Consider the following 16624-nt stretch of genomic DNA (forward strand, 5'->3'; position numbering starts at 1 on the left):
TACATCATGTGAAATTTTACTTGTAGTATATCATAGACTTGTAGGTTGGAAGGGACCACAAGCGCCAACTAGTCTACACCCTCCAACATTTCTCTGATGAAAATAGGGACGTCCCATTCCATAATGATAATTTTACTGTTTATACCCCACACATCTTACTGGGTTGCCCAGCCACCCTAGGCAGCTTCCAACATATATAAAAACATAATAAAACACTAAACATTAAAAAAAACCAAAAACCCTTCCCTATATAAGTTTGCCTTCAGACAATTCGGGGGTTTGATAACTCCATACCATCCAACATTTCTCTAATGAAAACAGGGACATCCTAAAGAAAAGTGGGACATTCCAGGATCAAATCAGAAACCAGGATGGCTTCTCTAAATCAGGGGTGTCCCTGGGGAATTGGGACACTTGGAGGGTCTGCTAGTCCAACTCCCTGCTATGCAGGAATCTTTTTGTCCTACATTGGGCTCAAACCCATTAAGAGTCTCATGCTCTAGCGACTGAACTATAGTGACGGTTCTGTTCACATAAATGGGAAGAAATATATTTTATAACAGTGATTCATAGCTTCCCTGGGATTAATGATACTCATGCTGAAACCAGAGTTCCTACTAATTATTAGTACTTCTATTTAAAAAGCAGGAAGGTTATTGGTTCTCCTTTGTTTTCATCTTCCTTTAAACATGTTTGTATGTTTGTATGACAACAAGGCTTTTTTTGCATGTCTTAAAGGAAAGGGACCCCTGACCATTAGGTCCAGTCGTGACCGACTCTGGGGTTGTGGCACTCATCTCGCTTTATTGGCCGAGGGAGCCAGCATACAGCTTCTGGGTCATGTGGTGAGCATGACTAAGCCGCTTCTGGCGAACCAGAGCAGCGCACGGAAACGCTGTTTACCTTCCCGCCGGAGCAGTACCTATTTATCTACTTGCCCTTTGGTGTGCTTTCGAACTGCTAGGTTGGCAGGAGCAGGGACTGAGCAACGGGAGCTCACCCCATCACGGGGATTCGAACCGCTGACTTTCTGATCAGGAAGCCCTAGGCTCTGTGGTTTAACCCACAGCGCCACCCGCGTCACTTGCATGTCTTAGGATTAAGCTATTACTTAGGTTATTAAACCATTCATGCTTTGGGAATACACAGCATCTCATTAACCTCACCATCAATCCAGAGCAGTAACTCACCCCAGTCCATTTTGAGCAAATATCTTTGCACACATATTTCTGTGAATGTGACATCTGTGGGGAGAAAAACAATTCTTGGAGGCTTTTAGAGTGTCCTCGGCTATGCAAATTACTAGAAGGCTAAAAAGAAAAATAAATGCATGTGGTGGGTTTGGTATAATCCCTTTCATTTCATTAATTTATTACATTTCTATACAACACTTCATCCAAAGATCTCAGGGCAGTTCCCAACATAAAAATACAAAAATACAAAATAAAAACAAAAACACAAGTTAAATTAAAGCACTACCGTATATACTTTATTTGATTACCCAGCAATTCTTAATATTCCACAAGCTAACCGATGGTGTCTTCAGACTGACACTTTATTGTGGGAAGGGTTCAGTCGTGTATTGGATGTTAGGTTTCTACAATTAAAGTGGATTTAAATGCTCTGTTGCCCTAGCACAACAAATCCACTTAAAAGGAAACCCAGATATTTTGCAGTATGGAAAGTGATGAGGAAATGTATTTAAAAATGTGGGATGTACGAAGGATAAATGGAAATATGTGTAAAGATCCTACAAAACAAATCAGGAAGAATGCTCATTACTACCACCACATAAACAAATCAAGAGGAATGCTTAATTAGATTGGGAAAAGTCTAACCACCACATATGCTTCGTGCAAGCAAGTCTGGATGAATGCTGAATAAATAGGTTGTCTGGAGGAGCATCAACTTACATGCTAATCAACAGTAATAGAAATTTAGGTTGTGATTCCTAAAGAAACTTGATTAGGGAGTAAACCTCACTGATCACAGTGCAATTAATTTCAAGTAAGCAGGGCTAGAACTCCACCACACACAATGAAAAGTTCATTATTGTTAAAATACTTACAGTCACAATATTACCCAATCGTCTCTTATGAATTGAAGGTAAAACAATTGTTTCTTTTTCACCCTGTAGGAAATACAGCATAAAATTTTGCCGTGCCTCAATTTTGCAAACTATGCATTCAGCCAAAGCCAGATAAAAATAATGTCTGTTGTTACAAGACTAGAAAAGTCTACATAGGCTCTGGAAATGGTGTGTACCAATTTTATAAAAATGAAACTGTATCTGTATACAAAATACATAACAAAGTAATTTTTTATATAATTCTACGTAAAGTGTTTGGACCCCACCCCCACCCCTGGAATCCAAAGGAAAGTGTTCAGAAACTTTAGCTGGCTCAGAATGCTGCAACCAGATTATTGAGTGGAGCAGGTTTCAGGGAGAATTTTACTCTTTTGTTAAACCAACTTCGCAGGCTACTCGTCCATTTCCAAGCATAATTGAAAGTGCTGGTTATGACCTACAAAGCCCTATGTGGTTTGGACCCAGGCCTTCTGAAAGATTGTATCTCCCTATAAAAGCTTACGCAGATGCCAAGATCCTCAGGTGAGCATCTTCTCTTGATCCCATCAACAACCCATGGTTGGTGGTGATGCAAGAGAGAGCTTTTTCCACGGTCGCTTCCATATTGTGGAATTCCCTCCCAAGAGAAGTTAGACTGGCTCCCCTCTTTGTTACCATTCCCCCTGCAGGCTAAGATCTCCTTATTCAGGCAGGCCTTTGAAAATTAAGGTGCAGATGAGTTCACTGGGCTGCTGGCAGGGCAAACTGATACCACCAGATAAGTGAGAAGTGGCTGTGGTGCACGGAGGCCGCCGCATGATCTCACAGGATCTTGCTGAAATCCAGAAGTTGCAGCCGTGCAACTCTGGTTAGCAAGGCCAGAGGCAAGGTTGTGTGTGTGGTACATGTGTCGGGCAGCCGCTTGCTATTTCACCTCAGGCGGCAAAATAGGCTGAGCCTGCTTCTGTGTCTGCATGGGCCTAGGGACATGCCCATTTTATGCTGGCTTCTAATGGTTTTATGTTGGCTGTATTGATATGTTATTAATTGATCCTGATTCTGTATTTATTGATTCATAACTTTTGTAAACACCAAGATGACTTTGTTGATAAGCAGCATAAAATGGTTGTAAATAAGTAAATATGATATATTACATCTATTCTCCCTTTCTTAATCTCTGAGAATTTAACAGAAAGATTCGGCACTTTTAAATTGAAATGAAGTTACAGAGGAGGGAGTATATACGGCCTCTAATAATATAAAAGCTGGCATAAAAATTCAACTGTAGATTTATTTTGAAGCAACAGTTTAGATAAGGAGATCATAACCTTTCAATATTAATAATGTGTTGAAATCTGCTGACAGTTTTGAGTTGAAAATAATCCAAAGGTTAGGTATCTTTCATCTATGCTTTTTAATACTGGGGTTCTTACACAGCCCAGATACCCCCTCCAAAAACGTGAGGGTGAAATACAAAGTTTTAGAACAGAAACCAACATAGTAAAACTAGTTTTAAATTACAGTTTCAATAAGATTTACTCAAAAGGTACTTACTGTATGTAGAGGCTTCTGAGACAAATTTCCTTTTGTGTCAGCTGCCCACATGGTTTTTGCACAGATGTTTAAAGTCAGAAAATGTAGAAAGTCAGCTTAAAGTTTTGTTTCATTGCCTCTTAGGTATTGGCAGATTGTTTTAGCTCTCTCCTGAGCTAAGAATCAGTTAGTTGTACTCCAAAACATATAACCGAACATCTTCTTATGCTTCCTTCCAAAGTTATAATTTTAGTAAGAAGAGAACAGATTTAGTAAGAAGACAGCAGGGCACAAATCTAATTACAGGTACTGCTGCGTAACTGAAAGTATTATCAGCCAATTGCAAACTTATAATTTCACATTTCCTTCATTTGCCTTTGAGAAGTATAACACGTATTTACAAAATACCCATGACGTAGTAGGGTTTTCTCTCCCACGGATGCTTCCAAATAGCAAACAAAAAACCCATCTCTCTTCCCAGCGCTATTTTTCTTCTCTGCCTCTTGGCGTATGGAAGTGAGTAAGTTTACTGATTCCCAGGCAGCGCTAACCCATAGCAACATGCAGTGGCAAAACCTGTTTGACTTGCCATTCAGATTTTAGCCTCCTTTTAAGAGCTGTTGGCTAGAACAGTCAGCTCCAAAGCCAAATAAAAAAGTGGAAAGAGAAAAACAACCCCAATAGCTGAACATTAATAATGAGCTCATAAGAATGTGTTCAGCACTCAGTGTGAATCTCTACCTTCATTTATTATCTCACTTTATTACAATTACCATTAGCTTGAAACAGATTCCTATACAAATTGTTGTGAAAAATAATTAAGCCAGTGTTGTGTGGAGTTTGTTAGGTGGCTGTTTTTTGCAAGTTAGGTAACAATAAACAAATTTATTAATTATACAAAATCAATTGTGCTAGGTTGAGCGGCAACAATTGTTTCCCAATCAGTAGAGTTGAAATGGCTCATCAGGATAGTTGACCCCTAAAACCACAGCCTGCCTATCACACATGGTACAGCTTTATAGAAGACAATGATGCAACATGGGACCAACCACACAGAACCACTGTGAAATTATTTCAGTTGGTCTCAAGTTTGAGCAGTTTGGTGAGGACTGTTACAGTTGCCTTACTGGATGAGATAACTAACTCTGTTGAAACCACAACACAGGGTGAATTCAGATGATTGTATTAGAAGTTATAATTGGAAGCAACTTCTGTCTGCACATTTTTTAAGCGAAAGAACACAGCTGGAAGACAGAGGTGGTTCTGCTGCAATATATTCTTAGGCAGCCTCCGCTTACCTTAAATGATACAGCACCTCTTACCCCCATAGGGTATCAGAGTTTCCTCCCGGGCTGGTGCAACCCCAGAATTGGTCCTTGCACCGTCCTGGGAAGTGGGACTACAACTCCCATTAGCCCCAGCCTGGATGACCATTGGGGTGGGCTATTTTAAGATATTTTAATTGCAAGGAAAGTGCAGAAGCAGAGTGTGCCCTACAATGCAACATGCAACTAAAGATCAACCAGTGTGTCTGAAGTATTCATATATCCTACCTTTCAAGGTTTTCCTTCAAGAGCCTACCAATTCTGACTTCATGTCAAGTGGCAGCAGAAAGGAGACAAGCAATTCCGGTTTGTTTGTTTCCCCCCCAACTGGTCTATTCAGATAAATTGTCATGGTAACTAAATTTCTACTATGCATAAACTGAGTTTCCTCTCCCTTGGGGAGCTACTGAACAAAGCACTCTATTTTCCATACCTGGCAGTCTCAAATGTGAGTCCCGTGCCCTCATCAGCAGAAATATAGGTGCTCACGACAAAGATGTTAGATGTTTAATATCTGGATTCCTTTCATAGAAATTACTTTTGTGTGAAAGGCGCAATAATTTATGTAGGTATTCACTGCCCTAAAAATCACATAGCCGAGTGCCTGCATATCCTGTTCATTTTTGTGATGGCTCTAATTAAATTTCAAAGAAGCGCAGATATAACATCTATTTGTAGAAAGGCGGGAGTTGTCAAAATATAACTTGGCCTGTGAGCCAATCTGTTGATCATGCTATTTAATTTACTTATTTGGGAGGATATGTAGGTTTGGCTCCTATATGGATTCCCCTGTGGAAGGGGGTGGGGGAGAACTCAGGGAGCAGGCAAAACTGTTTCTGGAGCAGTCTTCCTCTGCTAAAATTATCCCGCTCTCATCAGTTTTCCTTGTTTGAAATTGTTATTTACAACAGAAACATTCCACTGGTTTGCTCACAGCCTCAACACTAGGACATCCTATGCATTTATTTTATTCTGTGTGCTACAAGCCAACTCACCCCTTCCTCCTTCCATGATGGCTATGTTCTACCCACACTGTTTGAGGCAGCATGTTACTGGGAATCTCAGGTTGGTGGAGCTATGTTGCCAGTGTTATTTTTCTAGTAAAGGAGGTGCTCACCATGAACGCCTCCCTTGTTCTTTTATAGTGGCAATGCACCCACCAGAGGCGCTAGAACTGAGTTCTGGTGAGCTCCATCTGGAAAAAACCACACACACACCCAATCTTGTGCTCGTGTCCTGCTTGCAGCCTTCCAGTTGGCCACTGTGAGAACGGGATGCTGTGCTAGATAGGCCTTTGGCCTGCTGCAACAGGGCTCTTCATGCGTCTTGTAGCATATTGTTACAGAAACACATAATGCTGCCTAGCCAAATTGAAGCAGGTTGAAGTCACAAAGGTTTTAATAGCAGCCTGAAATATGTGCTGAACTCTACAGTTGAAGTTTCTGCTTAACTTTGGCCCACTGTATGCACAGGGCCTAAATGCAAATAAACACACAAGACAGCAGATAAATATATATTTATTTAAACCCCTCTCTTCCCACAATAAAAATTAGATGGCATTAAGGCATCTTATGCTCTATTACTATTTATACAGTAAAGAGAACTTTTAGATACAAGACGGCACATCTATGCAAAATTCCATTTTATCTACCCATTTGGTAGTTATATCCGTCTCTTTCTTCATTAACATATACAAGAAAACATGACAACTCCTATTTTTCCAAAGGAAGAAAATAACGAACAGAAATAAACGGCGCCCGGCATTTAGGGCGGGTACTGTGCTACCTTTTGAGAGGAAAAATACAAACTACCATAAATGCATTTCCAAGAGAGAAAATGTACTGGTGGGCAAGTTCTAGTTATTTTTTCATCACAGTTTTACATACAGTGGAATTCTATGCAGGTTTACTCAGAAGTTCTGAGTTCAATGAAGTGTACTCCCCAGTGTTTTTTGGACTGCAGTCCTATCAGAATTCTAATTACCCATTTAAAAAATAATAATTATCAGAAGTGAAATTATATTTAGCCCATCAACTTTGTGGATGAGTGAGGAACAGTAACTTCATAGATAAAAGGTAAGATTCATTGCTGTCAAATAGCAGTGGCTCTGGATAGAATAGGATAGTTTCATTTGTATTGGGAAACAGCTTGGGATGTGTATCTTTCATTATGCTTATAAAAGAGGTGGGATGATTTGGCTGAAACTGGAGGGAAGGGACTCAACAAGTAAGGCTTGTGGATTTCAATATCCCCCCATAATTAATGACCTGACGAGGTCTGTGGCCACTGGAGCATTAGCTAGAGTAACAAAGTGTATCCCAACAATTCACTAGCTTTCTATGCTGTAGTAGTAGTAGTAGTAGTAGTAGTATTTATTGAATTTATATACCATCCACTTACCCTGCTTACGTGTTGATGTAATAATAAATCAAATAGTAGAAGGGTGTGTACAGTAGCCTCTACAGTGGCTACCAGCAATCAACCAAAGGTTTATGGGAAAAGGTTCATGGCTGGGATGAAAGGAGCTGGGAGAAATAATGGCATTCTGGGGCATAACTTTATTTTATTTATTCAACCAAATTTGAAAAACTGCTTGACTGTCATAAAACCTCTAAGCAGTTCACAAGAACTATTAAAATTATGAACAAAAACAGTTAAGGTCATTAAACGCATTTAAAGTGAATTAAAATCAACTGTAAAAAAGATTAAAACACCTCAACTTCTATGCAAGGCAAGCAAATATTTAAATGGGGCTATTGGCTCATGAACCGTTGACTCCCCTTGGCTGTAGTGCTGCCCTGCCTCAAGTATGTCTATACATGCAGCTCTTTTCCAGCCTCTTCTGCTAGGATATTTCATCCAGGGATTGAACTTGCAACCCAATGTGTATGGAGCTTCTGCTATCCAATTCCACCGAGTTGCAGCTCCAAATGGAAGTCACACCTAGTCTATCCAGTTGCATCTAAACATGGTTTGGGGCAGTGATTGCCAAACTTTGCCCTCCGGCTGTTTGGGGACTACAACTCCCATCATCCCTAGCTAATAGGACCAGTGGTCAGGGATGATGGGAATTGTAGTCTCAAAACAGCTGGAGGGCCAAGTTTGGCCATCACTGTTTGGGGGAAAGGGTGTGTGTCATAGCATAGGTTGTTGAGTAGCTACAAAAGCCACATTGTGGGTCTGACTTGTGCTAATTCCTGTGGCAGGCAGTGACTTCATTCTCTTCTGTCTCACTTTACAGTACTCATCCCAACAAACTACCAGATAACTCCTGGTGCTTTCTGCTGTGAGCTCCCTACCATACTGTTCCTCCTTTCTTGCCTCTGACTTCTCCATTAGCAAAATCTCTTTTCCCTCCATGGAAGACACCAACATATAAGCTATGTGGAGTGTTCCAACAGTTGTCAGTGTATGATCACTGATCCCAGAGCAAATCTCATTCAAGGGTCCACAATTCTCAGAGATGGATCAGCTCACTAGGATATTGGGTTGCCAGTGGAATGGTTCTCCTTTCTTCCCTTCTTGTTTGCCTGGCAAAAGTATTATTGTTATAGGCTGTGGATTGGCAGATTTAATCCCTGTCTGAAGGGAGGCCTGATGGTTGTAGTTTCTGCCTACTGCTACCTCCCTACAGCATGGAGAGGTGAAGCCATCTCTCTCTAGTTGTGCATGGGACAGCATGTGTACTGGCTCAATCATATAATGAGTGAATTTGTTCTTTGCCATGGGCTGATAACGGATGCAGGGACTGTACCAATGCAAGGGCATCATTAGTGGCTGGTAGGCAACTGCAGATGTGCCATGGGAATATAAGTTGATACCTTCTCTTTTGTACCTCATGATCCTGTTTTGCTTTCTAGGACTGTGACTATATTACAGCTGGGAAGCCCATGGGATTGGGTTGAAAAATGCATTTAAAGAATACCACGGTTCAGGAAGATCCAACATTTTCCCAAAATTTAGCCTGTCATTGTAGATTTCATCTGAAAAGCTGGATCAGTAATGAATAGTATTTGAAATAACACTGAAGAAGCTATGCAAAAAGAAATATAAAATAAGACTAGCAGCTAGAGCATTAGATGACTCACTTTCAGTTTTGCATGATTTAGTACAGGGTCAAACAGTATAAAAGCAAATTACATATTGTTATATTCAGAGTCCTGTTAGTTGACATCCAAATAGGAGACAATCTTCAGCCTAATTTCTTTAAAGGCAAACATGTGATATGAAGAAAGTGATTATGGATACCAAAAACATTTCCCTCTAGGTAAGCACACCTTTTCAGATTACAGCGTGTGAGGAACTGTCATTTTATAAAATGTAAATGAAAAAAGAGAGAATATGGCAGTTGATTCCAAACAGTGTTGTAGTAAAAGCTGATGTTTTCCTATATCAGTGTCCTCCTATTCATCTTCCTTGGAGCCAGTTTTGCTTAGCTGAAAAAAAGATTAAAAGATTCAGTAGCTACCATTTTTCTTGGCCCCAATCTGCAGATTTTCTGTTAACTTTTTTCTTTCTTAAAGGCAGGTATCTGAGTCTGGTACTGCTAGTATTTAGAATGTCACAAAATTCAGTAACAGGTGTAAAAACCGATTTACTGCCAAAATGAAGAGAGCTGCTTATACAAAAAGTTGCTGAAAGGGTTGGAGAGACATACAGTAAAATAAGAAACCCTGAGAGTACGGACCTGGGACTATAGCACTGATCAGGATCTCAGTGCATGAAAACAAAAAAGTATGTCTTGGCCTGGGGCAGTTCATCAGATGCTTTGTGGCAACCTTAATGAAACTCAGTAGACATGTTTTACCACTTTATTAGACAGCCTGCCTGGACAGCCCTTAAAATATTGTTTTTTAAATTAACATTAGATTACTAAAAAGTTTTATTTGTTGTGATTCTTCTGTGATCGTTCCTTCACACATGCAAACCGTCACTTAGCACTATAGTCAATGGCCTTGTTTGCATATCACTTTATACCATGGTAAGCTTAGCTGTAATTTAAAAGCAAATATGCGGTGTGATGACCTACAGGGGGGAAATTATGCATTGGTTTAAAGTGATATGTGAAGCAGGCTAGTGTACAACATAATTACTACAACAGAAGAAGGCAAGCATGCAGGGAGTTGACAATTCCACATGTGGGCATTGAACTTATTTGTAAACAGTTAACCTGTATTAATCACACATTTACAAACACTGGGAACATCACACAATATTTTGATTTCCACTTTCTTGCATATTCAGTATTATATATCAGATTTGGTTGAAAAGTTCTAACAATTAATATTCTTTTCACGAAAGTGGTAGGCTGGTTAGCCAGTACTTCTGAATTTGTTAAAAAAAATACGTGGACATAATTCAATAGGATTTCTTTTCATGTTTAGGATAAGTGCCCTAAAAACCTATCAAAAGGAGAAAGTATCCCAAATAACCTTGGAATTAAAGGTATCTCAAAACTAGTACAACAATTCAGGAAAACTGAAATACTTACATGCTACATAAGGAGAAGAAGAGAATCCCAATGCCATCCGTGTCCAAAATGGTTAACAAAAAGAAGGGAAAGGGAGAGTAACAGATTAGACACTGCTAAAGTCAGTTAAATATATATGTATTAAATAATTTTCAACTGCGATGTATGTTACCTTTATTACATCAACCCAATTCCATCCTCGAGGAAGCTCTCCTTTGTGATCTATTCAAAACACCACAAACAAGCTGTTAATTTTCAAATTTCAGATTTTAATTAACCACTTCCTGGTTTGCAGCAAACCACAGCTTGCTACAAGATTCAAAATGCAAACTATTATTTGCAGCCACACACTAAATAATTAAATGGGGTTCATAAGGGGAGTGGGAAGGAAGAACGACGTGAACACAGGGTTCATTCTCATAGTGCAGGGGTCAGCAATCTTTTTCAGCCGTGGGCTGGTCCACCGTCCCTCAGACCATATGATGGGCCGGAGTATATTTTTGGGGGAGGAAATGAACAAATTCCTATGCCCCACAAATAACCCAGAGATGCATTTTAAATAAAAGGACACATTCTACTCATGTAAAAACACACTGATTTCCGGACCGTCTGTGATTGAGGAGGCGATTGGGCCGTATCCGGCCACCGGGCCTTCGGTTGACTACCCCTGTCATAGTACCAAACCATGGCTTGATCTTTTTATGGGAGCCAACTCAATAACTACTGAAAGATTAACTGTAGTCACACACACACACAGAGAGAGCTTTAATAAACATTATCCTGCACAAAAATATAAACTTAATATACAAACAGGTAAAATCCTGTACTTTGACAAACATTTGTTAAATCTCCTAATTCATACAATAACAAAATGCATCTTTTAAAAAAATCTAAAAGAAACATATGAACTACACCATACACACCTGTTTTATCTGCTAACTTTCGTTTTTGTGTTTTGGTCAATTGTTCCTTTTTCTCTTTTTTCTTACTAGTTTGTGCTGCATCTGGATGTCCTGTTGAGATGCAGTTGTTCAAAGCTGTCTAAAAAACGTAATTTGTTAATAAGATATTTCTGTAATTTATTGGCACTTTCTCTCATCCTTGGGTTCCCATTTAGTAAAGATCCAATTGCTTCAGATCTTCATCTATACTTTTCTACACTGGAAACTTTGCATTTACTGGCTATGAAAGCTCATTATGAGATAAGTATATTTGTGTTGCGACTTATCATAACCCTTGTTGACAATACATGGAGTTTTATATATTGTAGCCAGTGAACAATATACAATTCTAGGTATGATAATCAGCCATTTTTACTAACAACATCCAGAATACCGAATTGTACCTGAGGCAAACAGTTACTAGTTTACTATAGGAAAGTGAAGCTTTTCTAGAAATGTGAACTTATTCTTGCAGTGGCAGTTTGGCATTAACCTCTTAATATTTGGGGGAAAACACTAGTATTTTGAGATATATAAACAAGTTATCAGCTTACCGCAATATTAATGGGTTGGTTTTCCATAAACAGCTCTTTATTATCTTTGGCATATTCAAAAATTGTGTATGTCATAGAGGTACCAAGGTTAACTTCAACTTCTTCCATTAATTTGTTCAATATACTTTGCTTTATGGTGGAGGCTCTAGGAGAAATAATAGAACCTCCTTTTAGGGATAGATGCAAAAGAAGGCTATTCCAGAAGGAATGCCACTATAAGAATCTGGAATACTTACATAGAGTTATTGAAGAATGCATCCATAGAGATGACTGGAGCAGTTTGAGGGTATGTTTCTGGCCATGATATTTCTATCAGGAAAGCTTTAGGGTCTCCATTTTCACCTATCTGGAAAATATTTATAAAGCATGGCAGTGTAAGAAGAATCCAGAAAATCCCCCCCCCCCAATTTTTAAACCAATGGAAGAAATACTGAAATATATTTGTTTTATAACAAGGCTCCTTCACTGTTGATTTTTATTATTATCATCATCCATAGAATTGAGTCTTCAGATAAGACGACTGCAGCACTAATCGATACAAATGTAAAATATTACTTCACAGGAATCCATGCAGCTGCCATTAGAAAACAATAATAAAAAAGACATTTGCTCCATAGGTAACTTTCCTCATTCTGAATAAACACAGTATTATAACTGTTTAATTATTACTAATAATTATTGCTTAATTCAAATAATTATTGCTTAAGTCAAATGAGATTGCTGGATAACAGCATGATTCTGAGCTCGACTTCACAAATTACAAGCTGTCAATCCTATGAAAATAAATGTGGCTATTGAAGTTAAAAGCTAAATATTCTTTCATTCACATCTGTATTAGACAGGTGGTGTACTTTTTTCTTTAAAAAAATTGTTACCCACTTTTCCTATAAAATAATCCCAAAGCAGAGTGCAATAGCTAAATCACAGTAAATGCATGCAATTAATCAAGAAATCAATTTTAAAAAAACAGAAAAAACTATGAGCTACCTCAGATACATGCATATGTCTTGGAAGAATTGGGACTCAGTTCAAGTCAACACAGATTACTTTTCTGTAATAAAACCTCATGCAAACTCACCCTATATTGAAAGGAAATGGGGCTAAGTTCCCTAAAACACTCATCACCTTCATAAATAGAACGTAATGCTTCTAGCTCCATCTGAAGGAAAGAACAAGAAAACTATTAATATTTTTAAAAGCTAAAGAGAACATTTGCACAAATCTTTAAAACACAAAAGGGTAATGCTGCAGGAAAGGGCCAAAGATACTTAGCCAGTAGTGGTCTTGGTCTCCTATTTGCTTCTTAACCATTTAAATTGTGTACAATCTGTTTAAGTATTAATATTTGATATTAATTTCATCACCTTCAACCTTAGTTCAAAATAATTTTTAAAAAGAGAACATTAAATAAAAAAGGGTTTAATACTACTACTACTACTGATGCGCTGTGGGTTAAATCACAGAGCCTAGGGCTTACTGATCAGAAGGTTGGCGGTTCAATTCCCCACGATGGGGTAAGCTCCCATTGCTCGGTCCCAGCTCCTGCCAACCTAGCAGTTCGAAAGCACGTCAAAGTGCAAGTAGATAAATAGGTACCGCTCCAGCGGGAAGGTAAACGGCATTTCTGTGCACTGCTCTGGCTTCACCAGAAGCGGCTTAGTCATACTGGCCACATGACCAGGAAGCTGTACGCCAGCTCCCTTGGCCAGTAAAGCGAGATGAGCACCGCAACCCCAGAGTCATCCGCGACTGGACCTAATGGTCAGGGGTCCTTTTACCTTTACCTTACTAATGATAACACCAACCTAGCAGAGGTGTATTATGTTGGGTATGAAATAAAAGAAAGACGATAAACAATATGAATACTTTATAGGAACAAATGTTTTCAACTACAGGGATTATTATCCAAAGCGCACTACAGTCAATGATACCGGTGACTCCTGACTTACATGGGGGTTAGGTTCTGGCCACCTGCAAGCATAAATGAATTGTGTGTTAAGTGGGGAAGCACCCTGCTGCGCTTCAAGCTTGCAAGGGACCTGCCCCAAAGAGGATGTCCCCTTTGGGCTCTAGGGAGGGTCTCCTCGTGAGCCGGAGGCGCAGCAGGGCTTTATTGAGGCACTTCAGGTCTTTCCCCCTAATTCTGGTTTCCAATGGCATGCATATGCGCAGTCACACATCACCTGAATACACGTAACTGGGGTGGGTGCCTGTACTTTTTTCAAATAGTCTGGACAGAACCAAAAGCCCTATTTTATTTTGCATGTGCTTTTTTTTAAAAAAAGCAGTTATGAGTAATTTTCACTGTTTTGCACAAGACCTTAAAACGCATATACACATGTAGAAAGATTGTAGGAGTATTCTGTGCATGGTACTCCCTATACAGCGGTACCTCGGTTTACAAACTTAATCCATTCTGGAAGTCTGTTTTTAAACCAAAACTGTTCTTAAACTGAGGCGCACTTTCCCTAATGAGGGCTCCCGCCGCCGGTGCCCTTCAACCATTCAGATTCCGTTCTTAGACCAAGGTAAAGTTTGCAAACCGGGACACTACTTACAGTTTTGCAGAGTTCGTAAACAGGGCTGTTCTTAAACTGAGGTACCACTGTAACTTTTTGATTCCCCCCACTTATGGACAATAGTGCCTTGTGTCATACTTCAAGCTACAGTACTTTGAAAGTCTCCCCTGTGTCCCTTGCTTCACAACCCATTTACTATGTGGCCTGGGAGACTGCTGTTTTGAGAAACAGAAGCCCAAAGTTCCATTAGGCATATGCTCTCTAATGCAGTTCTTTAAATCCAAGGCAAAGTTAAGAAAAGAAAACATGAAAATACATATTATATACAACAGATAAATTTGGATATTTGTATTTATAGAATTGATAGAATTATTCAATATGAAGAATACAACAAAAATTATGATCCAAATCCAATGTTTACATCTTGTTGGAACGGAGTATGTAATGAGCACATAACTACTGGGTTTTCTACTGTGTAGCAAAAGTAAAGATGGTAGGTTGTCTTTGTGAAAGTCGATGTGGGGTCTGTGTGTCTGGTCTGCAGACTCTACCCACCAAGCTATGCTCCCTTCCGGCTTTCAATCAGGGCAGAGGTTTTCAACCTTTTTGAGTCCATGGCTCCCTTGAGCAACTACATTCTTTCAGTGGTAGCCCTGTGCGGCTCAAAAGCCCAGTTATGTCACCCCTTGCCTGCAGAGCAGGCAGACTCTCACCTTTTTGAACATTCTCCCTTGTGGAGTGTTCCCTCAGCCTCCTCTCCCCCTCTTCTTGGGAGTCCTCTGGGCAGCTTATACTGCTGTCCCTGGTCTCTGAGCTGCCCTTCCCTGCCCCAAACAGGGGTGCCTCCACACACTGCCCCAGAGGGGCCTGGGACTTGTCTTTCCATTCCCAACAGCAAGGGCTGGTGGACTGGCTAGGTGGTCTCCCTCGCCCACTTGCTTGCTTACTCTGAGGCTGCTTCAGCTCCTGGCAACCAGCACCCCCTGACCAGCCCCAGAGGCAGCATTCGCCTGCGGAGCTTGCAGCCAGGTCTGCCACAATTAACAGCTGTGCAAGCCTTTGGGAGGCTGAGACGCGAGAGGGCATCAGAGGATGAGGGAAGGAAAGAGGGATAGATGACAGTGTTGCACCCATGACCATCATTCAAGGCACTCCAGGGTGCCATGCCACACTAGTTGAAAAACTACTGAATCAGGGTATTGCCTACTTGGTGTTGACAACTGTAGTGAGTAAATTACCAGAATTATCCTGATGTTTTTAAGCATGCTAACTTCTGTAATGTAGGGGTGGGCCCAAAGAGATGGAGGTGCAAAACAGTGGTTTAGCAAGGCAAGTCTGTTCAGAATGAAGGAACAGGATGTCTCTGCACATAACCTCTGCTCTAGCACTTGAGATCTGGATTTGAACCAAGCTCGCAAGACCCTCCTGCAAAGATGCCCACTCTTGCAACCCATCTCTCTCCCCCCCCCCCGCAGCCAAATTCTTGCTATTGTCAGGACACTTCAGAGTCAGGAAAGCTTCCGGATCTTCTGCAAATTACCTAGATATCCAGCAGCGGGTGCTAGTCTAAATTCTGCCCACTCTCTCATAGAATTGGAGAGTTGGAAGGGATCATCTAGTGCAACCCCCTGCCAGGCAGGAAAATGCATCTGTCTCATATGGGGATCGAAATTGCAACCTCTGCATTATCAGCACCGTTGCTCTAAGCAACTGAGCAATGACCCATGTTGCCTGTACAAGCTTTTGGCTGCGGCAGGCAGAAGCTCAACAGGTGCAGCGCCTGCCCCCGAGAGGCAGAGCGGGGGGGGGGGAGAACTTCGCCTGTTGATTCTCTACTTGTGCAGCGGATGAAACTCTGCCCTTCTCCCCATCATCACCAAAACCTTTCAATCCTCACTCACCTCCTGGTCTTCGTTCGCCGTCATGGCGCGACACCGGAGGAGACAGGAGCGCCCCCCCCCAACCCCTTTCGCTGCCCACCGTCCCTCCTCCCAGGTGATCGCGACGCCCTCCTCTCCGCCAGGGCGAGATCCACGCAGCCCCGACTGATCCCGACAGCCGCCTACCCGTGCGCGTGCGCCGAAAATGACAAGGGGAGGCGGGGTCACGGCACCCGCGTCCTCACCGCCCTTCCTATTGGACGCGGGTGTCCACCCTTCCGCGTCTTGTTCCCGCCTGGCTATTGGCCACAGGCTCTTTCAGACACGCCCTCTG

General features: G+C 40.9%; 2 protein-coding genes and 1 long non-coding RNA gene across 7 annotated transcripts in view; 1 reads left to right on the forward strand and 2 right to left on the reverse strand.

Annotated features, from left to right (window-relative positions):
* LOC309378334 (NACHT and WD repeat domain-containing protein 2-like) overlaps positions 1-5434 on the reverse strand; it is a 41536-nt gene extending 36102 nt beyond the window's left edge. For 2 of the 4 annotated variants that reach the window (XM_081926337.1, XM_081926338.1), the window contains exons 1-3: positions 3623-4249; positions 2069-2131; positions 1191-1310 (exon numbers count right to left, since the gene is read on the reverse strand). In XM_081926337.1, coding sequence (XP_081782463.1) covers positions 1191-1310; positions 2069-2131; positions 3623-3673 — 234 coding nt within the window. In that variant the 5' untranslated portion in view covers positions 3674-4249. Of the gene's footprint in view, positions 1-1190; positions 1311-2068; positions 2132-2591; positions 3029-3622; positions 4250-5154 lie in introns of those variants that run through there. The other 2 variants (XM_081926336.1, XM_081926339.1) reach the window with 2 other exon arrangements.
* The window catches only part of LOC309378359, a 29024-nt gene extending 18582 nt beyond the window's left edge, over positions 1-10442 (forward strand). Inside the window, exon 3 of the long non-coding RNA XR_014172032.1 lies at positions 10342-10442. This is a non-coding gene — a long non-coding RNA (uncharacterized lncRNA). The remainder of the gene's footprint in view (positions 1-10341) is intronic.
* On the reverse strand, positions 6428-16467 carry RWDD4 (RWD domain containing 4). Of its 2 annotated transcripts, XM_081926390.1 has the most exons (7): positions 16312-16467; positions 12970-13050; positions 12128-12237; positions 11892-12036; positions 11320-11437; positions 10569-10618; positions 6428-10420 (listed from the first exon to the last, which is right to left on the reverse strand). In XM_081926390.1, the coding sequence occupies exons 1-7, from the start codon at positions 16333-16335 to the stop codon at positions 10307-10309; spliced, it is 642 nt and encodes a 213-aa protein (XP_081782516.1). In that variant the 5' UTR covers positions 16336-16467; the 3' UTR covers positions 6428-10306. The 2 variants fall into 2 exon arrangements, with proteins under 2 accessions (XP_081782516.1, XP_081782515.1); XM_081926389.1 differs by having other exon boundaries at positions 6428-10618; positions 16312-16465.
* Positions 16468-16624: the final 157 nt, after the last annotated feature.

The sequence above is a fragment of the Podarcis melisellensis genome (assembly GCF_964234715.1).
Source record: "Podarcis melisellensis genome assembly, chromosome: 9".
Classification (NCBI taxonomy): Eukaryota; Metazoa; Chordata; class Lepidosauria; order Squamata; family Lacertidae; genus Podarcis; species Podarcis melisellensis.

Bases quoted from the DNA above. Each gene is read 5' to 3' on its own strand.
- RWDD4 (XM_081926390.1), bottom strand. From the start codon at position 16,335: ATGACGGCGAACGAAGACCAGGAG. The intron at 13,051-16,311 runs GTGAGTGAGGAT...TCTTTCCTTCAG, and splicing joins CGGCGAACGAAGACCAGGAG to ATGGAGCTAGAAGCATTACG. The intron at 12,238-12,969 runs GTGAGTTTGCAT...AATATTTTCCAG, and splicing joins CCATTTCCTTTCAATATAGG to ATAGGTGAAAATGGAGACCC.